The 17,424-nt window shown below is 33.7% G+C and overlaps 2 protein-coding genes across 2 annotated transcripts; one reads left to right on the top strand and one right to left on the bottom strand.

Moving 5' to 3' along the window:
• Positions 1 to 1,045: 1,045 nt before the first annotated feature.
• Positions 1,046 to 4,453, top strand: LOC134232198 (transcription initiation factor TFIID subunit 9B-like). The gene is made up of 6 exons (XM_062714145.1): positions 1,046 to 1,174; positions 2,187 to 2,323; positions 2,622 to 2,762; positions 3,053 to 3,128; positions 3,467 to 3,601; positions 3,848 to 4,453. The coding sequence occupies exons 1-6, from the start codon at positions 1,054 to 1,056 to the stop codon at positions 4,042 to 4,044; spliced, it is 807 nt and encodes a 268-aa protein (XP_062570129.1). The 5' UTR covers positions 1,046 to 1,053; the 3' UTR covers positions 4,045 to 4,453.
• A 3,521-nt stretch (positions 4,454 to 7,974) lies between these two features.
• Positions 7,975 to 10,338, bottom strand: LOC134232197 (norrin-like). The gene is made up of 2 exons (XM_062714144.1): positions 9,429 to 10,338; positions 7,975 to 8,434 (listed from the first exon to the last, which is right to left on the bottom strand). The coding sequence occupies exons 1-2, from the start codon at positions 9,591 to 9,593 to the stop codon at positions 8,201 to 8,203; spliced, it is 399 nt and encodes a 132-aa protein (XP_062570128.1). The 5' UTR covers positions 9,594 to 10,338; the 3' UTR covers positions 7,975 to 8,200.
• Between the last annotated feature and the right edge of the window lie 7,086 nt (positions 10,339 to 17,424).

The following is a 17,424-nucleotide window of genomic DNA, read 5'->3' as shown; positions in this document are numbered from 1 at the left end:
TTTATAAATCAGTTGAAGTCACGTACTGTTCTTGATGCACTCGCTAATTTCAAAAATTTTCCTAGATTACATAATTCTTTTACATTCTGTGCCTTTAGTAACTATACCAATTTGAAGACACTTGGTCTTCGGGTGTAGTAGGTTTTAATGTATTTTTCTCTTATAAAATTCAATACAAGAATTTAACAGATTTACCCGGTGAAGGATCGGGAGATCGAATGGTCCGGAATTCCTTTGTTTCTTTAAATAAATGTATATACATAATAATATTCCCCTCCCGAAATGCGCCTAAGAACACCCCCACCCCCGCCCTCTGTCGCTTTTTTCCAATAAAAAAGAGAATTGATTTAGGAAGAAAAAAAATCTCTAATACCTATCAAAGTCGTAAAAAAAAAAGCCTGGAGAACGTCGGATATTTCGGATTATCTCATAGAATATTAATTAAGTTATCTCCTTACAACCTTCAATTATAAGGACTTCAGTTATTTCGACATAAAAATAAACTAGCTATATTTTCTATATTTCCTATACACCGGTAGAAATTGGCAGAATTACTGAGTGATTTGAGACCCGTGCCCCTTTAGTTGGTTAATAAGACAATCTATCTTCATCATAGTTCATGAGACGATATACTAAAAGATTTCATATAATAATTTTTTTTATAAAAAAGTATAATCACAGTTCTTAAAGCCTCTTAGCATTTTACACATCAATTGCATTTTTTTCTATTTTTAATTTTAAAGAAAGGGTGAAATAGCTATGAACATACATATTTTGATTGCATTCCAATCCGTACCCTCTCTAGCTGACTCCTAAAAAAATCGATAAAACAACTCTTATGTTTAAAAAAAAAAATAATAACACCCATTATTGCAGTACTTGTAAACCAACAAAGATTGTGCTAAGATTTTATATATTTTTTAAGATCATCTTTGTCATTATTTCTTTTTAATCGTCTGATGAGAATGGTGAAAATATGCATTTGTCAAGTGGTTAAAAGAAAATTCATTATATTCCTCGGGTTCGACATTCTCTTTTCAAAAATCAAATAAAATGGCGTCTCCAGCGAAGAGTTCTCCACGAGATGCACAAGTTATGGGTGCAATTTTAAAAGAAATGGGTGTTACTGAATACGAACCTAGAGTCGTGAATGTTATGTTGGAGTTTGTTTACCGTAAGATCATGTTTTCAGTTTGTAATGCTGGGGTTTTCAACCAAATCATTAATCATGTTATAATCGACATCCTTTTGGGCTTAGTCTTACTCTTACTGAGTCTTAGTTTCAAATATTTGAATAAAAATAATGATGCAGCCTTTTGTAAATACATTACGACAATTGACCCGAGTCGTTAGCAATATTTTAATCCCTGCATATTTTATTTTAAAGTTCAAATCTGTGTGTAGTAACTACTTTTTTGTAAGTGTTTTAAAACATGTGAATAAAATCATTAAACAGGTCCAGTCCAAAGACTATTTCTACCTACGTAGCTATTAATAGCTACCTAGGTATTTAAAGCTACCAAAAGTAGCTATTTTTACCTACTTTATATAATTTCTGCATTTTGCGACCAAAAGACCAAACGGCGCAACATGGTAAATACCATATATTTTTATACGGTCACACTAATGATAAATACGACAAAATTTTAACCAAAAAATGATTACTTCCTGAATCGGCAATTTTACATTAGTTTCTATGCAAAATTGATAATATACGAAGTTTTCAATTTTTGGCCAAATTTTTGTCATATTCATCTTCAGTGTGACTGTATCAAGAAATTGTGTGCTCACCATGTTGCGCCGTTCCTGCATTTGGCCACAAAATGCAAGTAAAGCACAAAGTAGGTAAAAATAGCTACTTTGGGTAGCTTTAAATACCTAGGTAGCTATTAATACCTACGTAGGTAGAAATAGTCTTTGGACTGGACCTGTTAAATGTAAAAAAAAAAATATATATTTCTCTGTCAAGGATCAAAACAGTTTTAAATGTAATTGCGAGATATTCCATTTATCCCTTTTCTGCCTAAGGCTGCTTAAAAAATTATAGAATAAAAGATTTTTTTCCTTAACATGCTTAAGATGTTAAAACGGGTCAGGGAACTACTATGCTTTCACTTAAAAATTGATTGTTATGATTTTCTGTGCTTCGCCTTCAGTTGGATTCAGTATATTTCTCTTCTTAATAGGTTATGTAACAGACATATTGGAGGATGCAAAAGTGTACTCGAACCATGCCAACAAGAAATCTCTGGATGCAGAGGACATAAAATTGGCTGTTCAGTGTCGTATGGATCACTCCTTCACAAGTCCACCCCCCAGAGACGTAAGACACAAGCAACAATTCTTTATTTTTTGTTTTTGGTGGTAACTTTAACAGGATGAGATCATTAGGAAATGAGAGTGAATAACTCATTTTGTGATGATTTTACTTGTCCCAACCTGTATAAAGCTAGATTTTCATCAAGGAAAGAAAAAAAAACGATAAAAGCTTGTTTTAGATTTCTTTTTGAAATTGTTTCTAATGTACATATGAAGTGTATTTATTCATCATGTTCATATTAAAAGAAAATGTAGTTTCATTAATTAAGTGCCTCACTTCTCAGCCTTGACTCTCTTTTCAGCTGCTGATGGAGATTTCTAAACATAAGAATGGACAAGTTTTACCTCTCATTAAGACGTACACTGGACTGCGACTACCTCCAGATAGATATTGTCTGTCTGCCCCGAATTACAAAATGAGCAGCCATAAAGCAGTCAAAAAGGTGTGCTGTACTTCTCATCTTCAAGAATATTTGAATCTTGTTGATTTCTATTCATTGCATTTGTTTTGCCAAAAAGGAATTGAAATAATTAATAAATACATAAAATGTTTTTTAAAAAATATAGGTTTAGTTGTTTCTTTATCTTTATATCACATGTATAGCGTGTGTTCATTTGTTACCTGAATTTTTTTTTTTGAAAGGAAGCTATCAAAGACATTCATTAGACAAGTATTACAGTACATGTATATATTTGAATGCACACTACATTTATGAATTAATTTTGACCCCAGCATCAGGCAAGAATACAGATCGGTCTGCCACAGTTCCAGCAGAGAATCAATCTGAACCAGATGTCAATGACACCAGGTGAGTAAAGGATCAATGAGAATTGGCAACAGGTAAGTTAAAAATAGATTTTAACCAAATGTTGATGATGTCAGCTAGGTAAAGAACTCACTTGAACTTCTCGTTTTCAACAGTTGAGTAAAAAAATCAACCTGAATCATGTGTCATTAACAAAGGTGAAGAACCCAATCCAGATTATGTCAGAAAAAAATGACCTTTGACCCAATTCAAAAGATTGTTTCTGGTATCAACATCTCATCAGCATTTTCTCCTCATACAAACTTTTTGTATCCTATCTAAGAGTTATCTCACATTACCTAGTACATGTGTGTACTGATTGTGACTGATTTTATTACCAGGAAAACTTGGCCCTGGGGGTCCACATCTCACTGTAGTGACCAAACCCGGGATGACTGTTCCCGCTGTTACCATAGTTACCAAACCATCTGGTCAGCATCATCCAGTACCAAAGCCAGCCATACGGATATCTACAGGTGTGTATCCGACTCCTCTGCAAGATGTTTTTGAGGATTTTCAAGCTTTCAAAGTACATATGCAATGTATGATATGTAGAAAAGCCTTGTAAAGTAAAACCTAAATTTATGGAAGTACCTGTCCTTATATAAGATACATTGTATTTTGAATCTTAACAGTATTTATACAATGCAAGTTTTTATTCGTTTACTGAAAATGTTTTATACTGTTGTGAAATTGAGAATTTCTATCTTTATGCTCTGTAGGTCCATCATTGAACTCGCTGAATCAGACTCGTACATTCCAACACACAGTTCCGATGTCTGGGGGTCATCCCCCTGCCCCTCAGCCCACTATACAGTTCCAGCCCCTCCAGAGTACCACCACGTCCCTCATCAGTGGACAGTCATCAAACCCGCTCAAGCGTAAAATGGAAGACGAAGATTATGATAATCCTTCATAAGGAAGGGGAATCCATGATAATGTTACAGCGCAAAGAATTCTCCAACCACAGAGAAACTTCATCCGAAGTATGTTGTGTTGTGTTTTTCTAGCCACAGATTATTGGGGATATATACATTCATAAAAACTGAATAGAATGGGAAGATCCTGAAGGTTTTAGGCCTGTAAACGGGGATCTTGTGTTTCCTGGCTGATATCAAGACATTACCATGACATTGTATGTATGTGGTCGTAAAGATTATCATGTTGTCATTGTTTTACACATTCATGAGCAGGTAAATGAAACACGAACTTGATTGTTAGAAGTTGTATATATGTGATACTTTGTATGCTGTCAATTTAACTGAATGAAAGTTGTAGAGTCTTCTAATGCTCAAAAGTATTTATTAATTAAATGTTATACTTCTACACATATTCCTATTTTTTTACCTATGGAAAACTGTGTACATTACTGTATTTATTCATTTCTTAGTCTGTTTTTCTTATAGGTTTTTTTCCCCTATGTGTTTGATATGCGATTAATTGATTATGAATATGCTATACATATATTTTAAAACACTCCTCATTTTCCCTCTGTATCCATAATAAAATTAAATAAACATCTCTAGAGGAATCACTGCTGGGAATGGAAATTTGAAAAAATAAAATAAAGACAATAATATAAGAAGTCAGAGCATCACTATGGCACAGTTTTTGTCTTCATGACACAGATCTCTAAAGACGTTACAACTCTCAAGTGTACCATAGTGAACCTCTACTGTCCTCTAGTGAATCACAGAGGGTTGATACAAAAGTACATGGAATGTCACAAATGCTATTAAATTCTTTACTAATCAAAAGTTATATATACATTCCCCCTATTTATTTTGACCTTTTCCTTAAATATCATTTTAATTTGCACCTCTTCTTTTGCTTTTTGATCTGACATTTTTCTGGGGTCTCCCAGAGCAAAACATGAACTTTGCCATTACTGTATATATTAAATCATATGGAACGCAGGGGGGGGGGGGGGTAGTTAACATTTAGTGAGCTCAGTGCTCAAAGTCCCTCCATTTTACTATTAAAGATTTATAGCAATTGAGACATTTCTTTTGGATCAACCAAAGTACATTCATCAATATTTTCAGCTCACATCATGAACTTTTTTGCCGCATGGTGACACGTTTTCTAGAGTCAATCTCAGTCCAGAGGAAACAATGACTTATTGCTCATGTAAGTTTTATATCATCTTGGCAGTGCCAGGGGTCTTGATTGGATGGTTGACTCAGGACCCCTAGCATCTTCGCTAGCCAAGGGTGACGATCCACGGTGTTTCTGAATAGAGAAACACCGTGGATTGTCACCATTGGCTAGCGAAGATGGACCCCTAGCACTGATTTTATTACTATATGCACACTTCATACTTGACTGGCAGACTTGGATGAGTAAAACACACTTTAAGGGATCCACCTGCGATTAACTTGATTCGTAATAAGCATAGTTCTCTTTATCGAATAGATTTATTATTTTCCCCTCGCGAGTTACAGTTAATAATAGAACAGTTTTTAAGGATGTGTGTGTGTTTGTTTGTGGGTGATCGACGTAGTCCTGTACGAAAGGGAAGTGACGTAATCTGCATTGGGATCGATGTCGATTGCTCACAGGCACTTATTTCTGTTCAGGTATTTCGTATACGGAACACCTACTCAAAATAAGTAAGGGTGTTCCGTATACGAAACAAGTGGCTGTGCGAACGCTGTCTTAAATTAAAGATATATGCTCCTTGCGAGGGTATACTCCACTTTGCGGAGCCCTTGTTTTTTTTCTCCAAAAAATATAGGAACGGAAATCACTTTGCTCATTACTAAGATTCAGTGGAACCTTGTTTTACTGTACATTACTCGCATAGATTTAATTCAAGTGTTTTTCGTTATCCTTTCTAAATTATTTAATTTGGTTCAACTTTAATTGTTAAACATTTACATACTATGACATCACGAACAATTCTTAACGTGTACTTTAAAAGTGCCACTTCTAGTGTCAGATTTAATCCCAGCTCTCCATATCTATACAATATTTTAAATATAAATGCATTACAGGACTGGAAAATAACATTCTGAAAATGACAAATTTCTGACACTTTATAAACAAGTCAATTTAGTGTATTTTTATGACAATTCGGTTGCGATAAGAAAGCTCATTTGATATAACAGATACATAAAAAACGCTCAAAGATAAACCGTTTCACGGCGTATACTGTTGAGAAATAAAGCATGATGTTTTTTATGAATATAAGAAATCAAATATAATTCTAGGGTGAATGAATTTTTCAGGATCATAAACCATCTTCCAAGCCTTGGCTCGACTTTCACAAGATAAGTTTAATGACTTTTTTGTTTCTGTATCGTTAAGGGTATAGTTTGACACGCGTTATAATATTGAGGGGGTTCTTCTGCCAATTGTAAGTCGACATTTATTGTCTTGCTGTGTGAAGTCTGACATTAAATCTGATTACCCGCTGCCAGAAGTTAACGGATCTGACTGGCACGTAAGTGTCCTAGGTCGCGGATTCCAAACGATGTGGAATTTCGAGCAACGTCACTTCCGGTATTTCGAAAATTACTAAAAAAATTTACATTTCTGTCAGGTATGTTTTTAAGGTTATCCGATCCTCAGGTTCTGAAAATCAAGCATTGAGTAATTGAAAATGCTCACAAAGATGTCTCTAAATTCTAAAATTAAAATGTATTTACCCACGGTGTTTCTTTAAACATCATCTTTAGATTTAATCATATTATATAGGGAAAATTAGTAAATCTCAAATATTTTTTTCAGGAAATGCGATTTGAACTATATACTGCATATATTTTAATTGATAATTGATCAAGAAATACATTTTAGGAATAAAAATCATAGGTATCCAGGCTTTTAAAGAAAATTGCATGAATTTTACACTTATTTAGTACTTTACTATCTCCTACGTACTTCCATCGTTTCATAATGCATAGTGTATGAAGTGTTTCCTTTCAAAGAAAACACCGTAAATCACTTCTTATTTCAAATCATGCTTATAAACATTGGTAACTAAGGCTAAATTAAAAGAAATTTGATTCTTTTTAAATATGCAAGGGTTATGTAATTTTATGAGGTACAAATGTCAAAATTTTTAATACCGTTTCTTAAAACTTTAAAGAACATTGAATCATACGTAGAGGCATAATATGAAAATTGTTGCATGAAAAAATTTCAATTTCAAGCTTTATTTTAAGACTTTTTGAATTAAATTATAAATTAAAGAGTTATCCTTCCTGGCTGAGGATCGTATATCCTTAACTATTTTTTTTTTTTACAAAAGTCAAAATATGTTGAAGTTTAGATTTTAGTTTTGCTTCTCTTTGGTCTTATCAATCAACAGCTCTAGCTTTGTCATCAGCCAAAACTGAGAGGAACAAATTGTTTCTGAGGGGACCGTTCGTTGCACTGAGGCCAAACCTGGATTCATATTGTTTTTTCTAAACAGAAGTATTTTTAAAAACAAAGTCAATATTTGGCGGTATATAGTACATGTAATAGCAGATAGTGCAATTCTCTGTCATCCTTTGACTTTCAGTAAGGCGTCGCATTCTCGACGCTACGTAATTATAACGTCTCTAAAATGGCGCCACCTCTTTGCCATACGAAACGCTGTCATTGGATAATTGGTACACTTTTTGGCATTCGCCCGCATTTCTATCCCATGTACATTTCAACAGTGAATGAAAAGCTGTGTAAATTCAGACGCTAATTATGTAACGTCGGGAATACCACGCCTTACTGAAAGTCCAAGGTTAACTGAGAATTGTACTATAGGATAAAAAATGGACAAAGATTGCGAAGATTATCTTTAATAGCACACTCCTTTCATTATAACAAAGTTCTGTCCGCCTTCAATATTTTGGATTTTCCCCCAACGTTTTCATCACTTTGCAAAAAGTCCAGAAAAATGCATTTATGACCCGTACTAACTTTCATGCTTTTTTAAATACATCACAAACTTAAGAAACATCCAACAAATGGCACCGTAAAAGCACCTGTCACAACCTTTCACGTCATAAAGGACACCATTTTGTGACGTCACAATATGTTGTCCACGCTCTTCTCTAACGACAAAAGCGAAGCTTATATCACAGATAACTGGACTACCACCTGCTGAAGTTACAGTTTCTGCATTTGCACCTGATGATGTATCGGTATGTAGCAAACACCGACTGACCGCCCTCACAATTCAGTCGGATAGCTTTCATAATGGACAGGGAGTCTCGGCAACACTTGCAGTGGTAGTTAAAGGGGCGGTACAGGACCGGGCTAAAGGTCACTCGTGGCTCTGTCTTGGACTTATTGCAGAATCCCTTACACCGCACCAGCAGAACATGCTGAAAAAAAGATGACCGTACGTAAAGTCAGGTAAATTAAGCTCTTTAGTAAACACAAGATTTTCCATGGCCTTATCAAGATAATCATGAATTACGATATATACTTCATTAAAGCAAGGAAATCGTTTTGAAAAATTAATATACCTATAAATAGTTTTGACCCGAAAAATTTAAATTCACATTTTTAGATGATAATGCACAGAACGAAGTGAAATAGTTGGGGTGGCTCTAGTCAGACTGGACTCTAGCTCTTCTTTGACACAAGTTACCGGTACAAGATCATTCATCAACCCGTTTTATTGTAATACTCCAAAGGAAAAAATCTAGAATGGTAGGCATAAGCTCTCCAATAATACTGTGTTTAGATAATCACTTCCTTCATTATTTAGAAACAGAGGAACACTCTGGAATGAAGAGTGTTTGACAGAAACCTATTCACTTTTCTTCAACCTTTAGTTTAGATCGGATTTGTCTTAAATTTGTAGCGCCATATACATGTACTCTTAATAAAATTAAACAAACTATGATATCAGTGTAGCCTACTGAATCATTTGTCTTCAGTATTTACCCCGGCTCATCACGAATAACGTGACTAAACTGTTTAAGGGCATCCAAACATGGATGTTAGGACCAAGAGAACCTGGCATTTCACAGTCCCCAAAACAAAGCGGGTCTTATAGGAGCATTGAGTTTTCACAAATTGTTTTACATGATGTTATTACCCAAAGAACGCTCACACAGAACTGAAAAACGTTGAAAGTACCGAGCATTTTAAAAAAGCGAAAATGAAATAAGGTAACTTAAAAGGGGTCAAAAATTGATATTTCGTTTTGAAACATTTTTTTTTTATCATAAACAAATTTTTGCCCGGAATGGGTAAAGCATTTATTAATTGCAAACAACGAAAACAGCGCAAAGAACATTTAATGAAGGTTAATTGTTACTAAAAATTGGTAACAGGTTAGTTTCCATGCAAGAAGTGATAGTTTCTTACCTTCTTCTCACAATTCTTTTTCGGATGTTCGATAGTATGAACGAAATAATGTCTCATACATTTGTTTTCTTTTCGTTTCGAGTCTACCATCTGAACACTCCACAACAGTACAACACAAATAGTCCACACGAATAAAGCGCCTCGGCTACGTGGACTTTTTACCATATTAAGTCATCAGTGGTTAATCGTTTGGCGCCACAGGCATCTAGCTTACAAAACTCTGGGTATACAATTATTTTTTTTAAAACTTGCTGTGTATGAAAAGCGGTTAGAAATGTTATCTCATTAAACAATGCCTCAACTGCAGGAATTGTTGACTGTCTCCGGTTGTCAGACGACCAAACCTGTCCTTACAGCATCCAAACAAAACAGATTGATTAATCTGAAGACTGTCAACCGACTAAATCTGCTAATCCCAGCCGTAGATAAATTCTAACAAACTTGCACAGAACGCGCTAGAAAGGTTTTCAAATGTCATTCAAGAGAACTATCCGCGATAAGTTTTCATTTTTCTAAACAATGAAACTCTCCAGCTAGTACAGACTCTTCGAGTTTGACGTAGGCTTGGATTAGCTGCAATTGACGGCACATTTCTGATATTCCAGTCCAAATTTCGTCAGAGGTGTTCGGGTCGAGTTTTCCGGTACGAATTATAGAAAAAAGGGCCAGAATAACTATTTTGTCTTTCTCCCAAACGGGAAAAAATAATATTAGTTTAGAAATTAGTTTTACGTATAGGAACACTATTAAAGGTTTAAATCCAATTCTATTGTTCTATTTTCCATGGAACATTTTGTAAGTTCTTCACGCTTTTACGATATATCAATTCCCGTATTCTACAACTCCGTAAAGCTACTTATATTCCTCTTAGCTGTTTAACATCTTCATGTAACCCTTTCCTTCAAAACAAACAATTTAACCACTTTGTAATTTTTAGTAATTTATCCACCGCAGACACGATACGATCATATTTTTCAAACTCAAGGCCTTTTTTTTCTTATAAACAAAAAATGTAAATCTATTATCTTTCATCTTGCACTCCCCTTAATAACACGAGCATCTTCCCCCCTTTATTCACGAGGGATATCGACGTTAATGAAATCTATTATCATGGTTTATTTTTATTCTCATCTGATATTGGCACGATATTAAACTGTAGCGAACTTGACGGAAGAAAATGGATAAAAATTAATCACAGAATTATCGGAGAATTAATGACGGTGTTTAACACCTTGTGTTCCTCCGCAGGCAAGGGTTATCACTCGGGGTCACCTGGCACTATATTGCCGCGGCGGAAACTTCGGGGGTGGTGAGTGATTGGTGAGGACAGCATGTATACAGGTGATACAGGTGCGTGGGGCTGATTTTGTGTGAGGGTACATACCAGTTTGAGGGTACCATTGAAACGTTTTGTCGTTTTGTTCAAAGCACGTTATAAATGATATCAAATGAAGGATTTTGCGGGTATTTCTAACAAGGAAGATTAATTTCAGCTAGAACGGAAAATATTTATCTCTACCCTATCTCTTGTTACTTTTAGAATCATTGACCAAAAAGATTGATTGATTGTTTATCATTATTATTAAACATTTATTAAATCTATTATTATTGGTGTTTTTGGCGTTTTACGCCGAGAAGTAGCACAGCATTTTACATTTTTCCTGTATGTATTACAATATGTGTCACCCTTTAAATTGTTATGCCCCCGTAATCGAAGATGTAAGACTAATATAGTTTTTGCCCAGTTTATCCGTCTATCTGCCTGTTTGTCCGCAAAAAATAACCTTGCCCATTTCTTTCGATTGATTAGAGCTATGGCTTTCAAATTTGAATTGTGCATTCTTTGACATTTTTTGAGTAACAATTTCCAAAAGTTTATGAAACACGTTCTACTAGTATACTATAATTTTTAAACACTTGGAGCTATAGGGCTTTCATACTCGACCTAATTTCCTTGGACCTGTATAAATATTTTGACCTTTTGATCTTTTTCTTAAATTATGGCCCACTATAAAATAAAACTTAATCCTTGATTATAATTCCTTAACATTTTACATGATGCATTTCATATTTGTCAGATGTATTCTTCCCTTTGGATACCAACAATTTTGACCTTTTAGCCTTCAAAACTTAAAACAGTTTGTGCGAAGGTTTTTAAAATTTCATCTGTGCATTTTTTCTGACAAAACCTTAATTTGGATAACATTAATTTTGACTTTTTGACCTTTGTGTTAGATTTTAACCCAATTTTTAAAAACTTTGACTTTGACCATAACTTTAATTTTTTAACTGTTAATGGCAGGGCTTTCCGGCATATCTCACAGATACGGACCCTTTCAATTTGATATCTTGACCTTGACCTTGGGGTTTGTCTAGCATTTGATAAACTTTATCCTTCGTCATTAGCTGCATGCAATATTGTTCATTGTATTAGCTATAATACATATAAACGTCGGTTTGTTTGAAGATATGAAATTTTGACCACAGCTTATTTTTTGACATCATATTGTTTATGTGAAGTTAGTAAAAAGGTGTTGCTGGCTATCGGATGTCGGCACTACCAATGAAATGGCGTCAACTATTTATCTGGATTCTTTAGCATCTCTTTCATTCCAAATGAAGAACAATGGGTGTGTTGTATTGTTATTGGAGGTAGTAATTTAGATCAGGTCATGGCTAAGAGGTCAAATTTGGTGGTATCCAAGGAAGGGTTTTGTCACAAGGAATACATCCATGAAATATGGAAGTTATAGCCCCACCCACTCAAAACTTACATGTATGGGCAAGGTTAAAGTTTTATGGACAAACAGACAGACAGCCAAACACACGGACGGACAGGACAAAAACTGTATACCTCCAAATCTTCGATTACGGGGGCAAAAACAAAAAAACAAAAACAAAAAAAAAAAAAAAAAAACAATTTAGCCATATGAAGCCGGATAATCATTGCTTTATGAGTATATGGAGTCTTGAAACCTAAGTTCCCCTTAATTTTGGTCGAATAAAAACTGAGTGTCTTTATATAGATGAGTTTGATAATTTCTTCCAGGCGTCGGGATTCTAAGATATTATAAAAGCCTGCTAAATCAAGAATATCAAGTCTGCATATAATAATTGATGACATGGAAAATACGGCATTGCGTAAACCGTCTCCTGTGTTTAAGCAGTGTTTCCTTAACTTTCTGACAATTTTGCTAATCTGGATTTATCTTAAAGTTCATGATATACTTTTTTAAAAAAATAACTTGTTCTGCTTTACATCCTTTTTACTTCCTTACCTCTTTTTTTTGAATGTATTATCAATAAAGGATATATTCTTTCTTAATTAAAACTAAGGTTTTAAAAAAAGTCGCGTGCATATTATGAACGATGCAAATGCTGTAAAATGCTGCCTCAAAGATTGCAGTTTTATGCGTAGTAATGAATTTTAACATGTTTGATTTTATATAAATTATGGTGAAATAATGTAATAATAATGCATTAATTTATATAAACACATTAAAAATAAATTTTATAATCAAGTTTTCTCACTTTAATTTTACTTTCAGCATATCTCTTCGAACCAACACATCGCTGATATTAATACTGCATACGAAAATCCAGAAAACGTTCGTAATTCACCATTTCTTTTGAGTGGAAAGTCTTAACGTGTTAATCCCTACCAGACATCTACTAAAACATCTAACCTCGGCCGCTGCGGCTGCTCTATTATTTTTTTATTTAATTTTTTACCTTGCTTTTTTATATTATCTTCGATGTAGAGATGATACGATGCGGCTTTTTACTTTTGGTAATGATTCGCATCAAAGTCTGAAGTACCCTTACAATGGGCCACTTCACTTGAATGTTTCAGACTGATTATTTCACAGGTGTCAGTTAACCGTCGCCTATAAAGTCAAGTACCTGTAAAAAGCGGAGTCTACAGCATTAGGTGTCTACATTAATGTGTAGTGTGGTTACCAGTGAAATTCTTCTGATCGCCCAGCGGTATTAATTCTTAAAACCAGATAAGACGAGATCTCTCAATGAAAACGCAAAGAATCCACATTTCGTAAGTTTGCTTCTTTTAAAGGGTTCAACAATTCTTTTTTTTATTGAAAGATGTTTTCTTAAATTTGCAACTATAATGTGTGCAAAGATATTGAGAAATGCACGTTTTTGTTCAAACCGTTGCCGTTATAAGACTATTTCTTAATGTAATATTTAAACCTCCTCCTTTGACTGCAATTAAAAATTATATTTATTTTAATTTTTAAAATTGCTTCCCATTGTGCAGATAAGACATTAATTACGACTAACCAAACAGCCACTGGAAAAAATCGTAAGAGTAAGTAAAAGTAATACGCAAAAATCAATTATTGTTTAAAATTAAGAAGCCAAAAATCTATTGTTACAAGTTTCTTACTCGAAGAACACAATAATTATCACACATGGATGTGAAATATCAGTTTGCATCCTGTCTCAAAGACATGAGACACTAAAACAGGTACATGCATAACATATAGATATTTTCCCCATTTTAAAATATTCCTAGATTTTTGTTATATTTTAAGACATGAATTATGTTTTTTTAAACCAAACCATGTGATATAATTCGTACATTTATGCATAAAATGTTGTTAAAGAAAGGAATGCAAAATACATAAAACACTGTAGATATTTAATCCTATTCTTTTTTTTAATCTGATTGTAATACATATTAATTTAACTATCAACAAATCAATGCAATACCTAGCAAAGAGTTGCTACAATGTACTGTTGAATGATAAACGTTATATTTACGTCCCTGAAACCTTCTTTTCGAGTCTTCTTTGACATGTTTAGATGTCGCTTTATCTTATGTAATGCCGACAAAGTTAATATCAATGTAAGTTAAACTCCAAATACCTGCACAATTTTGTAAATTATTGCATGTTATTTTATAACTGTCCCTTTTAATTTTTTTTTTTTCAAAGATATAAATTGACTTTATGTAAAATTTTCATCAAGTTTTCAAGAGAAATAGCCTTACATATCAACATATATGCCTTTTATTTGCTTAAGACTCTAACATTCAAAGAAAGGCTTCAGGGATTTAATTTTCCTACTGAGAAGTAAAGTAGACCTCTTTTATTTATCTAGTCCCCAGACTGACAAACGGAAGACCTGGTACCCAGCCCCTCTTTACAGCTGTTACACTCTTAAGAGTTTCTGACAATCATTTCTCAGTCAACAGATAGCACTTGACAAGCTGTAAGCGTGGAGAAGATTCCCAGTGTGTTAAGGAATCAACCAGATCAACAGTCTACTGGCTTCCTATCACCTGTGTATATATGTAATGAAATAGGCCTGTATAGAGATAATGAACAGTATTTAAGCTCAAAAGTCCATTAAACAATACAAAATAGGACCAGAGCAAACATGGACCCCCAAAATATCAGATGTAGGATCCGGTGCCATGGAGGAGTGAACATCCCCTTCCGACCTGTGTTCATTGTCATGATCGGGAAATAACGTGAAAATCCGTCGTCAATTCAGTGTTACAGTATAAATAATGGACTAACAATGAATATGAAAAACGTCTGTCAGCATTTGACTCAATGATAAATTGTATTTGCTGACAAGGTCATTGTATCGACCATAGAACTTTCGAAATTATGACTTTAAGCGAGACAACAGACTGTACCCACAGTGTCGAGTTCTATATACCGTATCTAAAAGAACCGATAAAAATTGCAATCAATAAGAAGAAAGAAACAGAAGTGAGGTCCTAACATAAAATGACAATTTAAAACCAATGATTATCATGTTGAATGAAATATATGGAGGGGTCATATGAACGGAAGTAACCATTGTTAATAGATTAAGATGTGTTAATATAATTATTGAAATGTTGAAGGTCACATGAAGAGTTTTCTTCTTCTCATGTAGAAGATTCAAATTTTGAATAATGCTTACCGTTAATTAGTTCCTGTCATGATTTCAACAGTGTGTTGGAAGACTTGGTTACAAAAGACTACGTAAATGTTGTCAAGAAGGAACTCTTGCATTTTCAAAATTGACCTTAAAGCACTTGTGATTAGAATTTTAAAAATAATTTTTACAGAGAAATTTGACGAAAACAAGGTAGGCTACTGACAAACAAGAGGATGATAGTTGATACAAAGGTTACATAATCTTGTTCAAAGTCATCATTTTACAGATTTTATTGTCGACACAGTGACCTTTTTTGCAACTTCAATTTATCTTAATATAATCACTCATGTCTTTCAAGCATATCTTCATTTTTCTTTCGAATCCCACTGTGGGACGTGGAGACCTGTCGTTTGGATGAAACCGTATAAACCGAAGTCCCGTGTCGCAGTAGATGCTGACACAAAAAAGATCCCTCACATCTCAATGGTCCTGAGTACCAAGCACAAAATTTGCAGCTCTCCACTGACAAGTGGTGGCGTCTGACTCTCCATTCCATATGAGTGAAAATTCTCGAGAGGGACGTTAAATAACATACAGGGTGTTTCACAATATACGTCACACATCTAAAGACAGATTTCATAAATGATAACAAAAGCTACATATACATTTTATATATCATTTTAATCAGCATATATTCAAAATTAATATTTTGAGTCAGAAGTATCGAAAATTCTCTTCTTTAGTTACTATGGCAACAAATCCTAAAATGTTATTCTCCAAGTGTTTTCTGAACATTGTCCTAAATAACTTAAGAGACTTATGCTTATAAATTTCTGATCACTGTTTTGTAAGTTTCTCAAGATTTTTGAGACATTTCTTCTTTTATATTTGGCTTTTTAGAACATCTGAATTGCAAATCTGTTTTTATTTAAAGTTGCATTTAAATTAATGTGTCGTTTCAGAACTGCCGGTATGTGTTAATTGGTGTCCCACTTCTTTTGCTCTTCCTTAATTTCAGTCAATCTTGTAAACCTGCATCGAATGTCATTTGACTTTAAACGTTAGAATCTTGTGTGTATAGACAAACTTTACTCAAACTTAAGATTTCGAAATACTCCTAATACTCTTACTGGCATTGTTACAACACATCTCCCTAAACTCAGATCTGACTTTCATGAGGTTTTCTCATTGATTGACTTCACTCTGATATTGTTTTTATCTCTTCTTGATTTTTTGGGGGTGGGGTAGGGTGGGGTGAAGAGGAGGCAGGGTTTAGCTGGCTTTTATCTTTACATTAAAATTTAATTAAAACCCTCTAATTATTATTAATATAAGAAAAATAGACAGTAATTGCTGATCTAGGTATTTTTTATCATAACCCCTGTAACATATTTAAGATATCTTAAACGGTTCTTATAATAAAAGTTTACAAAAAAAATTTTGCTGCAAGTTTTACACAATTTTGAGAAAGCTGAAATTATGACAGCACTGGTTATATCATAAACTACTTCATGGTTTACTATAATTTTCCCGATACTATGCAATATAATAATTTTAGAACAATATGCTTAACTATGGTGTTTTGGTATTTTTGGTATCAGTCTCGATATTCAGACTATAACCATTTAGATGTGTGATATATATTGTGAAACACCCTGTACATACAATCAATCATGTTTCGTACAGAAAGGATTGTAAATACTTAGAATTTTCACGCTTATTCAAAAGGATTATATTTTAATAAGAATGTTTTTGGAGAACTTATATTTTATTTAAAAAAGGTAGAGTTATTCCAGAGGATAGTAGATTGATTTAGATATTCATTCAGAAGTCTATGGTTAGCGTCAGAAATTGATTTGTAAATTGAAAATTATACTCACTTAATTTTAACTTTACTACAGTAACCATAGCTAAATGTTTTGGAAGTTGGTCTATTTTGCCATAAAGCAAACATTGTTAGATGTTATAAATTTTTGAGTTTACATGTATATGAGGATTAATTAAAAGAGTGGTCATTTAGATTTAAGAAAGTTAGATTTAGTCAATACTGGGGCAGAAACAGGATCTCTACAATATTTAGGAAACACTACTAGCTAAAATA

This window comes from Saccostrea cucullata, unplaced genomic scaffold, assembly GCF_032062105.1.
Source record: "Saccostrea cucullata isolate Sc308-1 unplaced genomic scaffold, CSIRO_AGI_Scuc_v1 ctg220, whole genome shotgun sequence".
NCBI classification, from domain to species: domain Eukaryota; kingdom Metazoa; phylum Mollusca; class Bivalvia; order Ostreida; family Ostreidae; genus Saccostrea; species Saccostrea cuccullata.
Note: the sequence above shows the minus strand (reverse complement) of the source record. Positions and strands in the feature narration are given on the sequence as shown.